The sequence below is a fragment of the Mytilus trossulus genome, chromosome 9 (genome assembly GCF_036588685.1).
Source record: "Mytilus trossulus isolate FHL-02 chromosome 9, PNRI_Mtr1.1.1.hap1, whole genome shotgun sequence".
In the NCBI taxonomy this organism is placed as follows: Eukaryota; Metazoa; Mollusca; class Bivalvia; order Mytilida; family Mytilidae; genus Mytilus; species Mytilus trossulus.
Genome location: NC_086381.1, coordinates 48,367,586 through 48,379,330, shown reverse-complemented (window position 1 = coordinate 48,379,330; position 11,745 = coordinate 48,367,586). Strand labels below are relative to the sequence as shown.

The following is an 11,745-nucleotide window of genomic DNA, read 5'->3' as shown; positions in this document are numbered from 1 at the left end:
CACTTTCTAGAGTGTATTTAACTTGATTTACTCATGTTACTAGTAAATTTAGTTTTTCTGATTTGTACTAGTTGCCTACTATAAGATTTTATAATTTTCTAAGCTGTCATTCCAGAGTTAAACAATCCAATTTAAGGCTAACTTTCACATGATGGAAGTGGTTGGAGTATGCTTGACTCAGCTTAAATCACTCTTCAAAATGTTGTTTGGATGTTTTGACATTAAAAAATTTAGTTTACAAATATTAGGCAATTTGATAAGTCAATAAGACAGTTCTTATCATTGTATACATCGGTCTGTCAGTCCATAGTTTGTGTGATTACTACTGGTACTATAAAATTTCTTGAAACTTGCACAAAAATTTAGATAACCAAATTTAGAAAATAAAATACCATGTCGGTCTATTTGCCTTCCATTATTAATGTTACAAAAATTCTCAGGAATAGTGTTAATTTCGAAATTATTGCAAGGTTTTTATTAATGTGACATGCATATGGCAATAATAAGAACTCATTTCGCAATTATTAATCTCTCATTTTTGTCCATTTTCAAAAAATTGCTATAATTTCTGATTTACAGTAATGAAACTTCTCACCAAAGCAGTTCACCATTAAGCAAAATAGTTTGGTCCCACTTACAACTGAAAAATATTTAATTGGCTGGTACATCAGGGCTGTTCCATCAAAAGAAATATGGTACATAGGTAAGGTAATAAAAAAAAAAGAGTAGCAATCAATAAAGTAATTTTGGAATCCTGCATACCTGTACAACATAATATAATGCATCCAACCAAAGTGGCAAATTTAAGATTCTAATATGACGTCCTTATTATGCTTTGTTAACAAAGCCGTGTTCTAATGAGCATAAAAAATATGTTTGACACATGCGCACGAACTTACTGTGTATATACACGTTAGTTCCATCGTTATTCTTAAAAATGTATACATTTAAGCAGCTAGCATAAACTTTTATTATATATTTTTATAAAACAACATATATTTACCCTGCTCGGTGTTTTAAAATTTATCAAATATGAAATGTAATGCACAGACTCCTCAGCGATGAAACGGGAAAAGCCAAACATTTTTACGGTATTTTTGTACGCTTCGACCTATCAAAATACTGTATTTGTCCTATTAGAATCGAAATAATTCCTTCATGTCATGCTCTATGCTCATTTTAACATGGGTAGGCATTATATTTGACCACATTTTACACCTCGCTAACGCTCAGTGTAAAATATCGACAAATATAATGCCTACCCATGTTAAAATGAGCATGACATGAAGGAATTATTTCTTAATTCATTTCATTTGTCCCTGGTATGTTTTATGGAAAACCCTGACAAGTCAGGATATACTGCTTGTTTTCTGGTAACCTCTGATTTAATGCCTTATACATTCCATTTAACTCTTGCAATAATTTCAAGATGCATACAAAGGAAATTTCCTGGCACAGCTATTTATTAAAAATTACAACAGTACATTAACTGCTGCCTTTCCAAAAGAAAGTAAAAGAACAATAGACCTCATTGCTATTTGGAAATCAGCACCTCTTGAACCATTGTAGCATCAGATATTTTCAATTATAACCTAAAAAATTTACAGGAACCTTTGTGATGTCCAGGAACAGCAGACAAATAACTTATGACCTTGAAAGTGCATTATACGAAAGATGATTCTTTGCACTTTATTAACTAATTCAACTTTAAAGGTTTTTCAGAATACTCCTTCTTCAAAAGTTGGGTTACACCAGTTTTACATGCATTTCCAATAAAATGTTAATCAAATATTTCTTAGTAAATTACAAGTCGCACCTTCCTGAAATTTGGTAGCAAGCTTTGTGTAGGGGGCAAAATTCATTCACAACTTCTGCAGATTCTGGCAAGATTTGTATAGATAATTGTCTTTTGTTGAAGACCAAGGGTGAAACTCTAGATATCTTATGGTGTTCTTGTTGTTAGATTTGTGTCTCACTGATTTATACCAAACATCTATATTTTTCTTTGTTTTGTTGCTGACAAAAGTTGAAGCATGTGAGAAATAAAGTGGGTACCCTGAAACAGTGCTTTACCAAATACTCCATGTATATAGAATACTGTAAACCAACTTATTATCACAGATACTTTATTCTGCATTTAGTCCTTCAAAGCCCACTTAAAAACGCTGTAGGGTACAAAAATTTAAGAAAATTTTAAACAATTTTGTTTTCATTACATATTTTATTTATTACACTATCAATTGCTACTTTATGATATGGTACAAAAATCAACCAAAAAAATCGATTTGTTTTGGCCCCAGATGACTTTTAAAATGTTTATATTATGAAAAAGCTCTAAATTATCTCCCTTTGGTGCAAAAATGTCATTTTTTGGCATTAAAATTGAAATATCTTTTTTTTAAACATCAGTGACCTATATTTTTTATTATTACTTTCAAAGAAGCTGTACTTACAACTAAACAATTGTAAAAATTGGACCATTTCTGTAATTAAGTTCTTATTTTATTTTGATATTACCTATATTTCTCCCATTAGTTCAATAAAACAAAAGTATCTTAATAAAAATGCATGCATTTTTTGGAGATAGATTGTGAGCTTAAATCAACATTGACCCCTTTTTTTTCATTTCTCTATTAAGTATTAAGTTCATTTATAGAAAAAAATTGCAAAATCTTGTATTAAAAAACAAGAGTGCACACTCTGAAATGTCTCGCCTTCTTTACTTATCATTGATATAATGTTGATAGTCCTAAATATAAAGCTTTATTACAACTGTCACATAAATTTAACATTAACCAAGACAACTAAACATTGACCAAATTCCAATGAACCATATAAAAATGAGGTCAAGGTCAGATGGACAATGCCAGGCAGACATGTACAGCTAACAATTCTTCCATACAATAAATATAGTTGACCTATTGCTTATAGATTGAGAAAAACAGAACAAAACACAAAAACCTAACACTGAGCAATGAACCGTAAAAATGAGGTGAAGGTCAGATGCCACTTGCCAGCTAGACATGTACACCTCACAATCATTCCATACACCAAATATAGTAGACCTATTGTATACAGTATAAGAAAAACAGACCAAAACACCAAAACTTAACTATAACTACTGAACCATGAAAATGAGGTCAAAGTCAGATGACACCTGCCAGTTGGACATGTACACCTTACAGTCCTTCTTTACACCAAATATACAAGACCTATTACTTATAGTATCTGAGTTATGGACTTGACCACCAAAACTTAACCTTGTTCACTGATCCATGAAATGAGGTCGAGGTCAAGTAAAAACTGTCTGACGGCATGAGGACCTTGCAAGGTATGCACATACCAAATATAGTTATCCTACTACTTATAATAAGAGATAATTTAACATTACAAAAAAATCTTAACTTTTTTTTCAAGTAGTCACTGAACCATGAAAATGGGGTCAAGGACATTGGACATGTGACTGACGGAAACTTTGTAACATGAGGCATCTATATAAAAAGTATGAAGCATCCAGATCATCCAACTTCTAAAATATAAAGCTTTTAAGAAGTGAGCTAACACTGCCACCGCCGTAGCCGCTGCCGGATCACTATCCCTATGTCGAGCTTTCTGCAACTAAAGTTACAGGCTCGACAAAAATGATTTATACCCACGAGCCCCTTTAACAGCAATTTAATTTCACCATTTTGGAATTAACTTGATGTAATTTAATAGGGTAAGACCCAAGTGTAATCCTTTCACAGCAATTTATGTTTGCATTATTTTTCTAATTGTGAAATCACAAAAATAAATTTCTTGTGAAAATAAGTTGGTTCACAGTATGCTTTAAAAGATCATACATAAAACAGCAATATTTATATGAACTTCTTTATTTTATTGTTGATGATTACAAAAGATGTTATAATTTTCTGGCAGCTCTAAGTTTAGCTGATCTAGCTCTGGGATTCTCCTTGCACTCTTCCTCATTAGGATGCATAATTTTCTTAGAAATTGGAGACCATTTCTTATCATTTAACATTATGTTCAAACTATCTACATCATAGGCATCATTGAATTTTCTAAATTTGTCACTTAATCTGGATTTATCTCGTAAAGACATGTTAAGTTTCTCGTCAATGTCAATTCCATGAAAATGACGTTTAACAATCCGATCTTCCAAGCTATGAAATGTTAATGCAAGACACTTCCCTTCTGGTTTAAGGAAATGATGTGCTGCTACGAGTCCATTGTGTAGTTCATTCAGCTCATTATTAACAAAGATCCTCAAAGCTTGAAAAGATCTTGTAGCTACAGAGGCCCTTCTATTTAATTTGTCCTTGTGGTATTGCCTACAATATAAAAGAATATATTAATCCTGGATAAGTAGAAAGGTAATTATTTATGTAATTAAAAAATACTATTTACAAAAAGAAGATGTGGTATGATTGCTAACGAGACAACTCTCCGCAAAAGACCAAAATGACACAGAAATTAACAACTATAGGTCACCATACAGCCTTCAACAATAAGCAAATACCAAACTGCATAGTCAGCTATAAAAGGCCCGAAATGACAATGTAAAACAATTCAAACAAAAAAAACTAACAGCCTCCCAAATGATGTATATATTGTACAAGAGTGCACACGCTGAAATGTTTCGCCTTCTTTACTAATCATTGATATTATGTTGATAATCCTATAAAAAGCTTTATTAAAAACTGTCACATCAACTTAACATTAACCAAGATAACTAAACAAAGACCAATGAACCATGAAAATGAGGTCTAGGTCAGATGAACCATGCCAGGCAGATATGTACAGCTGTAAACAATGCTTCCATAAAACAAATATCGTTGACCTATTACTTATAGTTTAAGAAAAATAGACCACAACACAAAAACTTAACACTGAGCAATGAACCGTGAAAATGAGGTCGATGACAAATAAAACCTGCGCGACTGACATAAAGATCATAAAATATTTCCATACACCAAATATACTTGACATATGGCATACATAGTATTAGATAAAAAGACCAAAACTCAAAAACTTAACTTTGACCACTCAACCATGAAAATGAGGTCAAGGTCAGATGACATCTGCCCGCTAGACATGAACACCTTAAAATCATTCTATTCAACAAATAAAGTAGATATCTTGCATAAAGTATGAAAAAAACACACCAAAACACAAAAACTTAACTATAACCACTGAACCATGAAAATGAGGTCAAGGTCAGATGACACCTGCCAGTTGAACATGTCCTTCCATTCACCAAATATACTTGCCCTATTGCTTATAGTATCTGAGATATGGACTTGACCACCAAAACTTAACCTTGTTCACTGATCCATGAAATGAGGTCAAGGTCAAGTGAAAACTATCTGATGGGCATGAGAACCTTGCAAGGTACGCACATACGGAATATAATTATCCTACTACTTATAATTAGAGAGAATTCTACATTACAAAAAATCTGAACTTTTTTTTCAAGTGGTCACTGAACCATGAAAATGAGGTCAAGGACATTTGACTGACGGAAACTTTGTAACATGAGGCATCTATATACAAAGTATGAAGCATCCAGGTCTTCCACCTTCTAAAATATAATTCTTTTAAAAAGTAAGCTTACGCACCGCCGTTACCACCGCTGCCAGATCAGTATCCCTATGTCGAGCTTTCTGCAACAAAAGTTGCAGGCTCGACAAAAATTAATACTTTAAGAATTTGGTGCATCCAGAGCATTGGATTTACAATCAGGAACTCTCAATCCAATTATTTTGAAAGCCAAAGATGTGTAAATGTTTTTTTTAAATACTTAGCTGCGTCACCAATACAGTATATTTAAGAAAAATCCAACAATGACACTGTGTTATGCCTAATGTGCTATTTTTAATCAAATCTCATTTGATGTGAAAGCAAGGATACAGTTGGTTTTCAGGGCATGTACAAGCAAGTTTTTTGTAAAACAATTGAAGAAAAAGATATATAAAGACAATCAGAAATCCTTAGAATAAGAAACAACATTCAAGACAATAATTTTATGATATGTATTTTTTTCCCCTGTTTCAAAGTGCCATTTTTATATCAAAGAACCTCACTGTTTGAGGAGGGAAAGTCCTCCATATTGAACCATTTTGTCATCATTTTAAACATCATGTATGATTTAAAAGTTTTATAAGTAGAGAGGAAGGGGGAGATATATAAAGTATAAGGAGAGGGTTGAGATCTTGCACAACATGTTTAACCCTGCCAAATTTTTGCACCTGTCCCAAGTCAGGAGCCTCTGGCCTTTGAAAGTCTTGTAGGTTTTTAATTTTACTTCATTTGTATTTTTTAGTACACAAGTTTATTAAAAGGCCAGCTGAGGACCACCTCCAGGTGCAGGATTTTCTCTCTGCATTGAAGACCCATTTGGGCCTTTGGTTGTTGTCTGGTTTTAAGTCGGGTTGTTGTCTGGTTTTTAGTCGGGTTGTTGTCTCTTTGACATATTCCCCAATCCCATTCTTAACTTTATAACACAGAAACCCATTGGACCGGCGGGCCTAAGCTTTTTGAACTACTCCTACCAATCTGCATGCTGTACAACTTAAATCAAATTCTTTCAGAAAAAAAAAAGATTGAAGATTTCAATTTGTAGCAGTAGTACTGTATGGTGAAGAGTCAAGGATAGCTGCTTTCGTTGACTGGAAAATTTGAAACAAATTCAGCAAATTTTAAATAGGCTGTAAAAGTACAACTATTATGACTTTTACTTTCTTAAATGATCTGTACGAGTACGATTACAAACTTTAGTTATACACTCACTCTCCGAAAACTGATTCAATAATGTCCACAAGTTGTTTTGTTTTTCTGATTTTACCAAACATGTATCTCCACTCAACCAGTGCTCTAGCTATTTGTTTTGCTTTTTTCTCATCTCCATACTTTCTCAATATTTCTGTTAGGTCTCTTTCTTCTAAGTTATTCACTACATCCATGGCTGACACAGTATTCTCTCTTTAAAAATATATTTATATACATGTACAGAATTATCTAGTGCTACCTCTGATTAAGTACGTTCAATGTTAATTAATTGTTTGTACTTTTTAGAAAAATTTGTCAATCCTTTGGTCTTTCGAACAAAAGAAAAGATCCGGAAACATTGTCTATTCTTATACTTTATATAGTGTTGTCTAATTGTTGTCGCAGTGACATATATGTCATGTGACATGTCAATTACTAAAGTTAAACTTCACATGTATCTTTATTCTTTGTCAAGAGTAAAATTGTTCATTTCAATATCAATTTGATTTAATAAGTATCCCTCTAATGTTATGTTTTTATGGACATCAGGAACAAAAGAATCAAAGATATCCAAATCTTTATTTGCACAAACAATTTTGGTTTCAGGGACATAACTCTTTGAATCAGTTATGTGTGTAACCTTTATAAAAGTAAAGATTCATTTATGCAATCTAAGCGTTTACCTGAAATAGATTGAAAATAATCTATGTATCCTAGAAGTTTATAATACATTTATGAAAATGATTGACACAAATGTACTGATTTAAAGAGTTATTTCCCTTACCCCAGTCCTTAAAGTGTGTAGAAATGTAAAAAAAATGTTTGCATGTCAGGATTTGATAAGGTCAAAGCTAAACACAATACTACATTTGCCAAAGAAAAAAATAATTGCATGTTACCTGCCCTGATCCATTCTCATATCTAAGCTTCCATCTTTAGACAGACTGAAGCCTCTCTCTGGTGTGTCAAACTGCATAGAGGAAGCACCAACATCAAATAGGAATCCATCTACAGATTCTGCTTCTATGTTTAGGTCTGCCAATATCTTTGGTAGGCTGGAAAACGTTCCAATGCAAGGCATGATTTGTCCTGGGCTGTGGAATAAGTCAATGTGTAATCATGTTTCAATTAGTAATATGATGGTGCAGTTTTAATTCTGGTAAAACATGTATGACATAGATTGAATATTTTTTATTTTCTGTAAATCAACAATAAGTTAAGTGCAGAATTAGGATAAAATACATCTTTCCTTCATACGTGCCAAGAAGCCCTGATGCAGTGGATTCCATACTAAGCTTTCTTGGACAAACTTTATTGGTATGTTATCATGAATGTTTTGGTTGACCACTGTTTACTCTTACTTATAAAAGATCCAATTTTAGTCTCTCTATTGAGGAATAAATGATAAAACCAACAGCCTCACATACTTCTGTGGATTCATAAATTTTCGTTGGATACTTATTTTCCTGGATTTTGGCGATACAGGGGAACTACGAATTTAAATGTTCAATGAATTACAAATTTTCTAAAGAAATGTATGCCAACTTTGCCAAAATTACAAATTTAGATATCCATGAATATGCAAGTTTTTCTCAATCCACAAACATTGGTATCCACAAAAATAAATGAATCCACAGTTTATAGGCAATCCCACTACAACAAGTCACAGAAGTGATGTTTTATAATACCTTGGCATATATTGTATATTGAAAATCGACACTGCTGTCATTAGGGAATTTTCATTAAGTACCTACAAAACAACCATTATTTCTAGTTTATCGTGCTCAATGACGATCAATAAGACACTTGATGAAAGTAAATAGTGCAGGGATACAGGCGACCCCCTCAATCTGGTAAATGACTCATAAAGGTGCGTATAATTGACGAGTTTTTACCATTGACGGATGAATTCGAAAGTGGTCTATTGTGTTATTTCACATTACTTGTAAATTTTGGACAAAGCTAAAGCTGACTCGTGTGCTTTTGGATCCTGGTCAAGACAAACAATTCTTGCTTCCGGTGCTCTTTGTAAAATTGCTTTTGAATGACCTCCAGCTCCAAATGTCATATCAACATATATCTGAAAGTATAACATAAAAACATTATCCTTGGTATGGTAAAAAATCAACAGCTGTGGATCAATTTGATCAAATTGGGGCAAAAATTAAGCATGTGAATTTCTATAAAATTAATATCCAAGGGCATATAACTCGTTTAAATATAAAAGAACAAAGTTTCACTGTCAACCATGTTGCACTTATGTAATATTTCCAAGGGGCAAAATGCTTTTAAAAAATGTTGATTTCCACAATTTAAGAACTTGTCGTAGATACTGCTGATATTATCTACAGTAAAATTTTTATAAAAATCTGGCAAGACTTGTACCAGTGAGAGGGCTAATAAGACGGTACAGATAGCCAGTATTTCAATGTCCCCACACGTCACACAGGGAAAAAAAGTTAATTGGCACTGATGTTAGAACTTGTCTGAAACCTTACTGATAAAAACCTCTCATATAAGTTTGATTTAAAATAGGCAAAAATGGTACTTGTGAATGTGCTTTTAATGCAATTTTCCTTATAATTTATATTTGCAAGTGGCATAATTGTTTTAAACATGTTAAAAATAGCTGATAGGCATTGACATTTGTACACATGTGCTAGGCATTGCAGATACATTTTGTATAAACCTCTGATTCAAGTTTGATATAAATCTGGAAGCATGGTTGATGTTCCAGTAAGAATGCTTACAACATGTACAAGACAGAACAGAAGGTTGTACACACAAAAATAATTTAGTACTTCTACACATTCTAGGTCTCCAGAAATGTGTTGTATGGGTGATAAAAAAATACTTCAAGTTAAGGTTGGGGCCTGTAAAAATGTATAAACCCGCTGCATTTGTTTGAACCTGTCCTAAGTCAGGAATCTGATGTTCAGTAGTTGTCGTTTGTTGATGTGGTTCATAAGTGTTTCTCATTTCTAGTTTTTATATAGATTAGATTGGTGTTCTTGTTTAAATGGTTTTACACTAGTTATTTTTTGGGGCCCTTTATAGTTTACTGTTGGGGGTGTTAAGGCAGTACTTTGACCTATAATGGTTTAGTTTTACAAATTGTGACTTTGGTAGAGAGTTGTCTCATTGGCTCTCCTACCGCATCTTCTTATAAATATCTATTTAACATTATATTAAAATACCTTCTCTGAAAACACAAAGTACTTACATTTGAATCTTTGGGGTCAAGAACATCAACTACTGTGTCCACCATGACAGGGATATGACCACCATACATCTCTGTAATCAGTTTAGATGTAGATGATATACAACTGTGTTGGGTCATCTTCATGGTCAGTCTCATTCTATGGAGGACCGACCAAGTTAACATTCTGCTTCGTTGTAACATTTAATCAAAGTTTTCTCTGAAAGTAATTTACATAATAGTTATTAAAATGATTAATGGTTCACAAAGGTTGCTTAATGAATTTGTAAATCCTTTAAAAGCAACTCTATAACAATGATGGGGAAAATAACATAAAACAGTTTTTAGAATTTTACTTGTTACAATGATGATCCAAAGTAAGTAAGTAAAATCAATAATTTTTTCTTCAAGTTGTGCCTTAAACAATGTTAAACATGTTAAACAGCCAATCTATCCCTTTGGTCTTCAAAAGTGGTCAGAGTTGTCTTCATCATTAGCAATGATTAGCATGAGGTGTCATAATTCCTTTGTAATTACAAAACATTGAAGACACTGCATGCATGTATGGCCCTAACATTTGGGCTCCTTTCAACATGTATTTATAAACTAGTCATTTTAAAGCTGTTTATCATGTTTATAGATTGCTGTTCATGTGAGCTTCTACTTCTACAATGTTCTAGCTGTCAGATAAAGGCCACAAACAACCAACTGATTATATGGCCATGTAGAATGTATTTGGTGCACATACTGATCCACCCTTCTCCTGGAAATTTTGAATTTAGTTCAGCTTTGTCATCAAGGCTTTAAGAAGAATGCCCTTTACCGTCAGACGTACAACGATAACTTCAGCTTCCATTAGCATCAATTTGTTTAAAATTTTACTGTGATTCGTCAGAGATTTCAAATGATTATCGTAACGTTGAAATCCAGAGGTCCTGAAATTGTAATAAATTTGAATCCCGAACACATGGAACATACCAAAATTCGAAAAAAGAATTCCCAGATCCTGAAAGGTCAATCCCGAAATCCTGAGCTTAAAAACACCCAATCCCCCTTCTGTTAACAAACCCCTGTGCAAAATAGATCTAAATAAAGTTTAATGAATCATTAAACACCATAACGCAGGATTGCCAATTTTTTGTAAGGGTGTCACATGAAAGTCAAATTATTGTGACATGAAAACAGATAATGAAGTCTAGCGGGACACAGGAAATTACAAAAAAATGAGAATTGCTTACGCAGAGAGTGTAAGCAGGATACAGGAATCTCACAAAACAGAAAGCATGATCCGAGATTAGTCCAAATAATTATGACGTCTTGAAAGTATAATTTTTTTCTTTGACGCCCTTTGACGCCTGACGCCTTACTATGTAAGGCGTCAAAGAAAAAAAATATAATAGCCTTTCAAGACGTCATAATTATTTGGACTAGATCCGAGATCAGAAACCCCCAGTGAACTCTCTTTTTTCTATTTATTCTATTTTAGTACATATTCATTCAAGTTAAATGTATTTAGTGTGTTTTGCTCGTATCGATGCGATTTTATAATAAATAAAACACTAAAATACAGAAATTCACAATATAATTATATGAAAAAAAGGGGGGGGGGTCCATTTCCCAGTTTCTGTAGCTATCTAGGGCTATTATAACTTATGCAACGTTTTTACTAAAACACTGGTACACTCTTCTTTAGTCTTAATATTAATGACAAGTGAAAAGACATATATCATTAAAACTTTCAACGAAGAAACACCAACCGTGCATTCAATAATCGAGCG

General features: G+C 33.0%; 1 protein-coding gene across 1 annotated transcript; it reads right to left on the bottom strand.

The window, feature by feature from the left end:
* Positions 1–3,872: 3,872 nt before the first annotated feature.
* On the bottom strand, positions 3,873–11,636 carry LOC134683038 (probable methyltransferase-like protein 15 homolog). The gene is made up of 6 exons (XM_063542060.1): positions 11,618–11,636; positions 9,992–10,187; positions 8,712–8,848; positions 7,668–7,862; positions 6,790–6,981; positions 3,873–4,331 (listed from the first exon to the last, which is right to left on the bottom strand). Exons 2-6 carry the CDS (start codon positions 10,169–10,171, stop codon positions 3,902–3,904), a joined length of 1,134 nt encoding a protein of 377 aa, XP_063398130.1. The 5' UTR covers positions 10,172–10,187; positions 11,618–11,636; the 3' UTR covers positions 3,873–3,901.
* Positions 11,637–11,745: the final 109 nt, after the last annotated feature.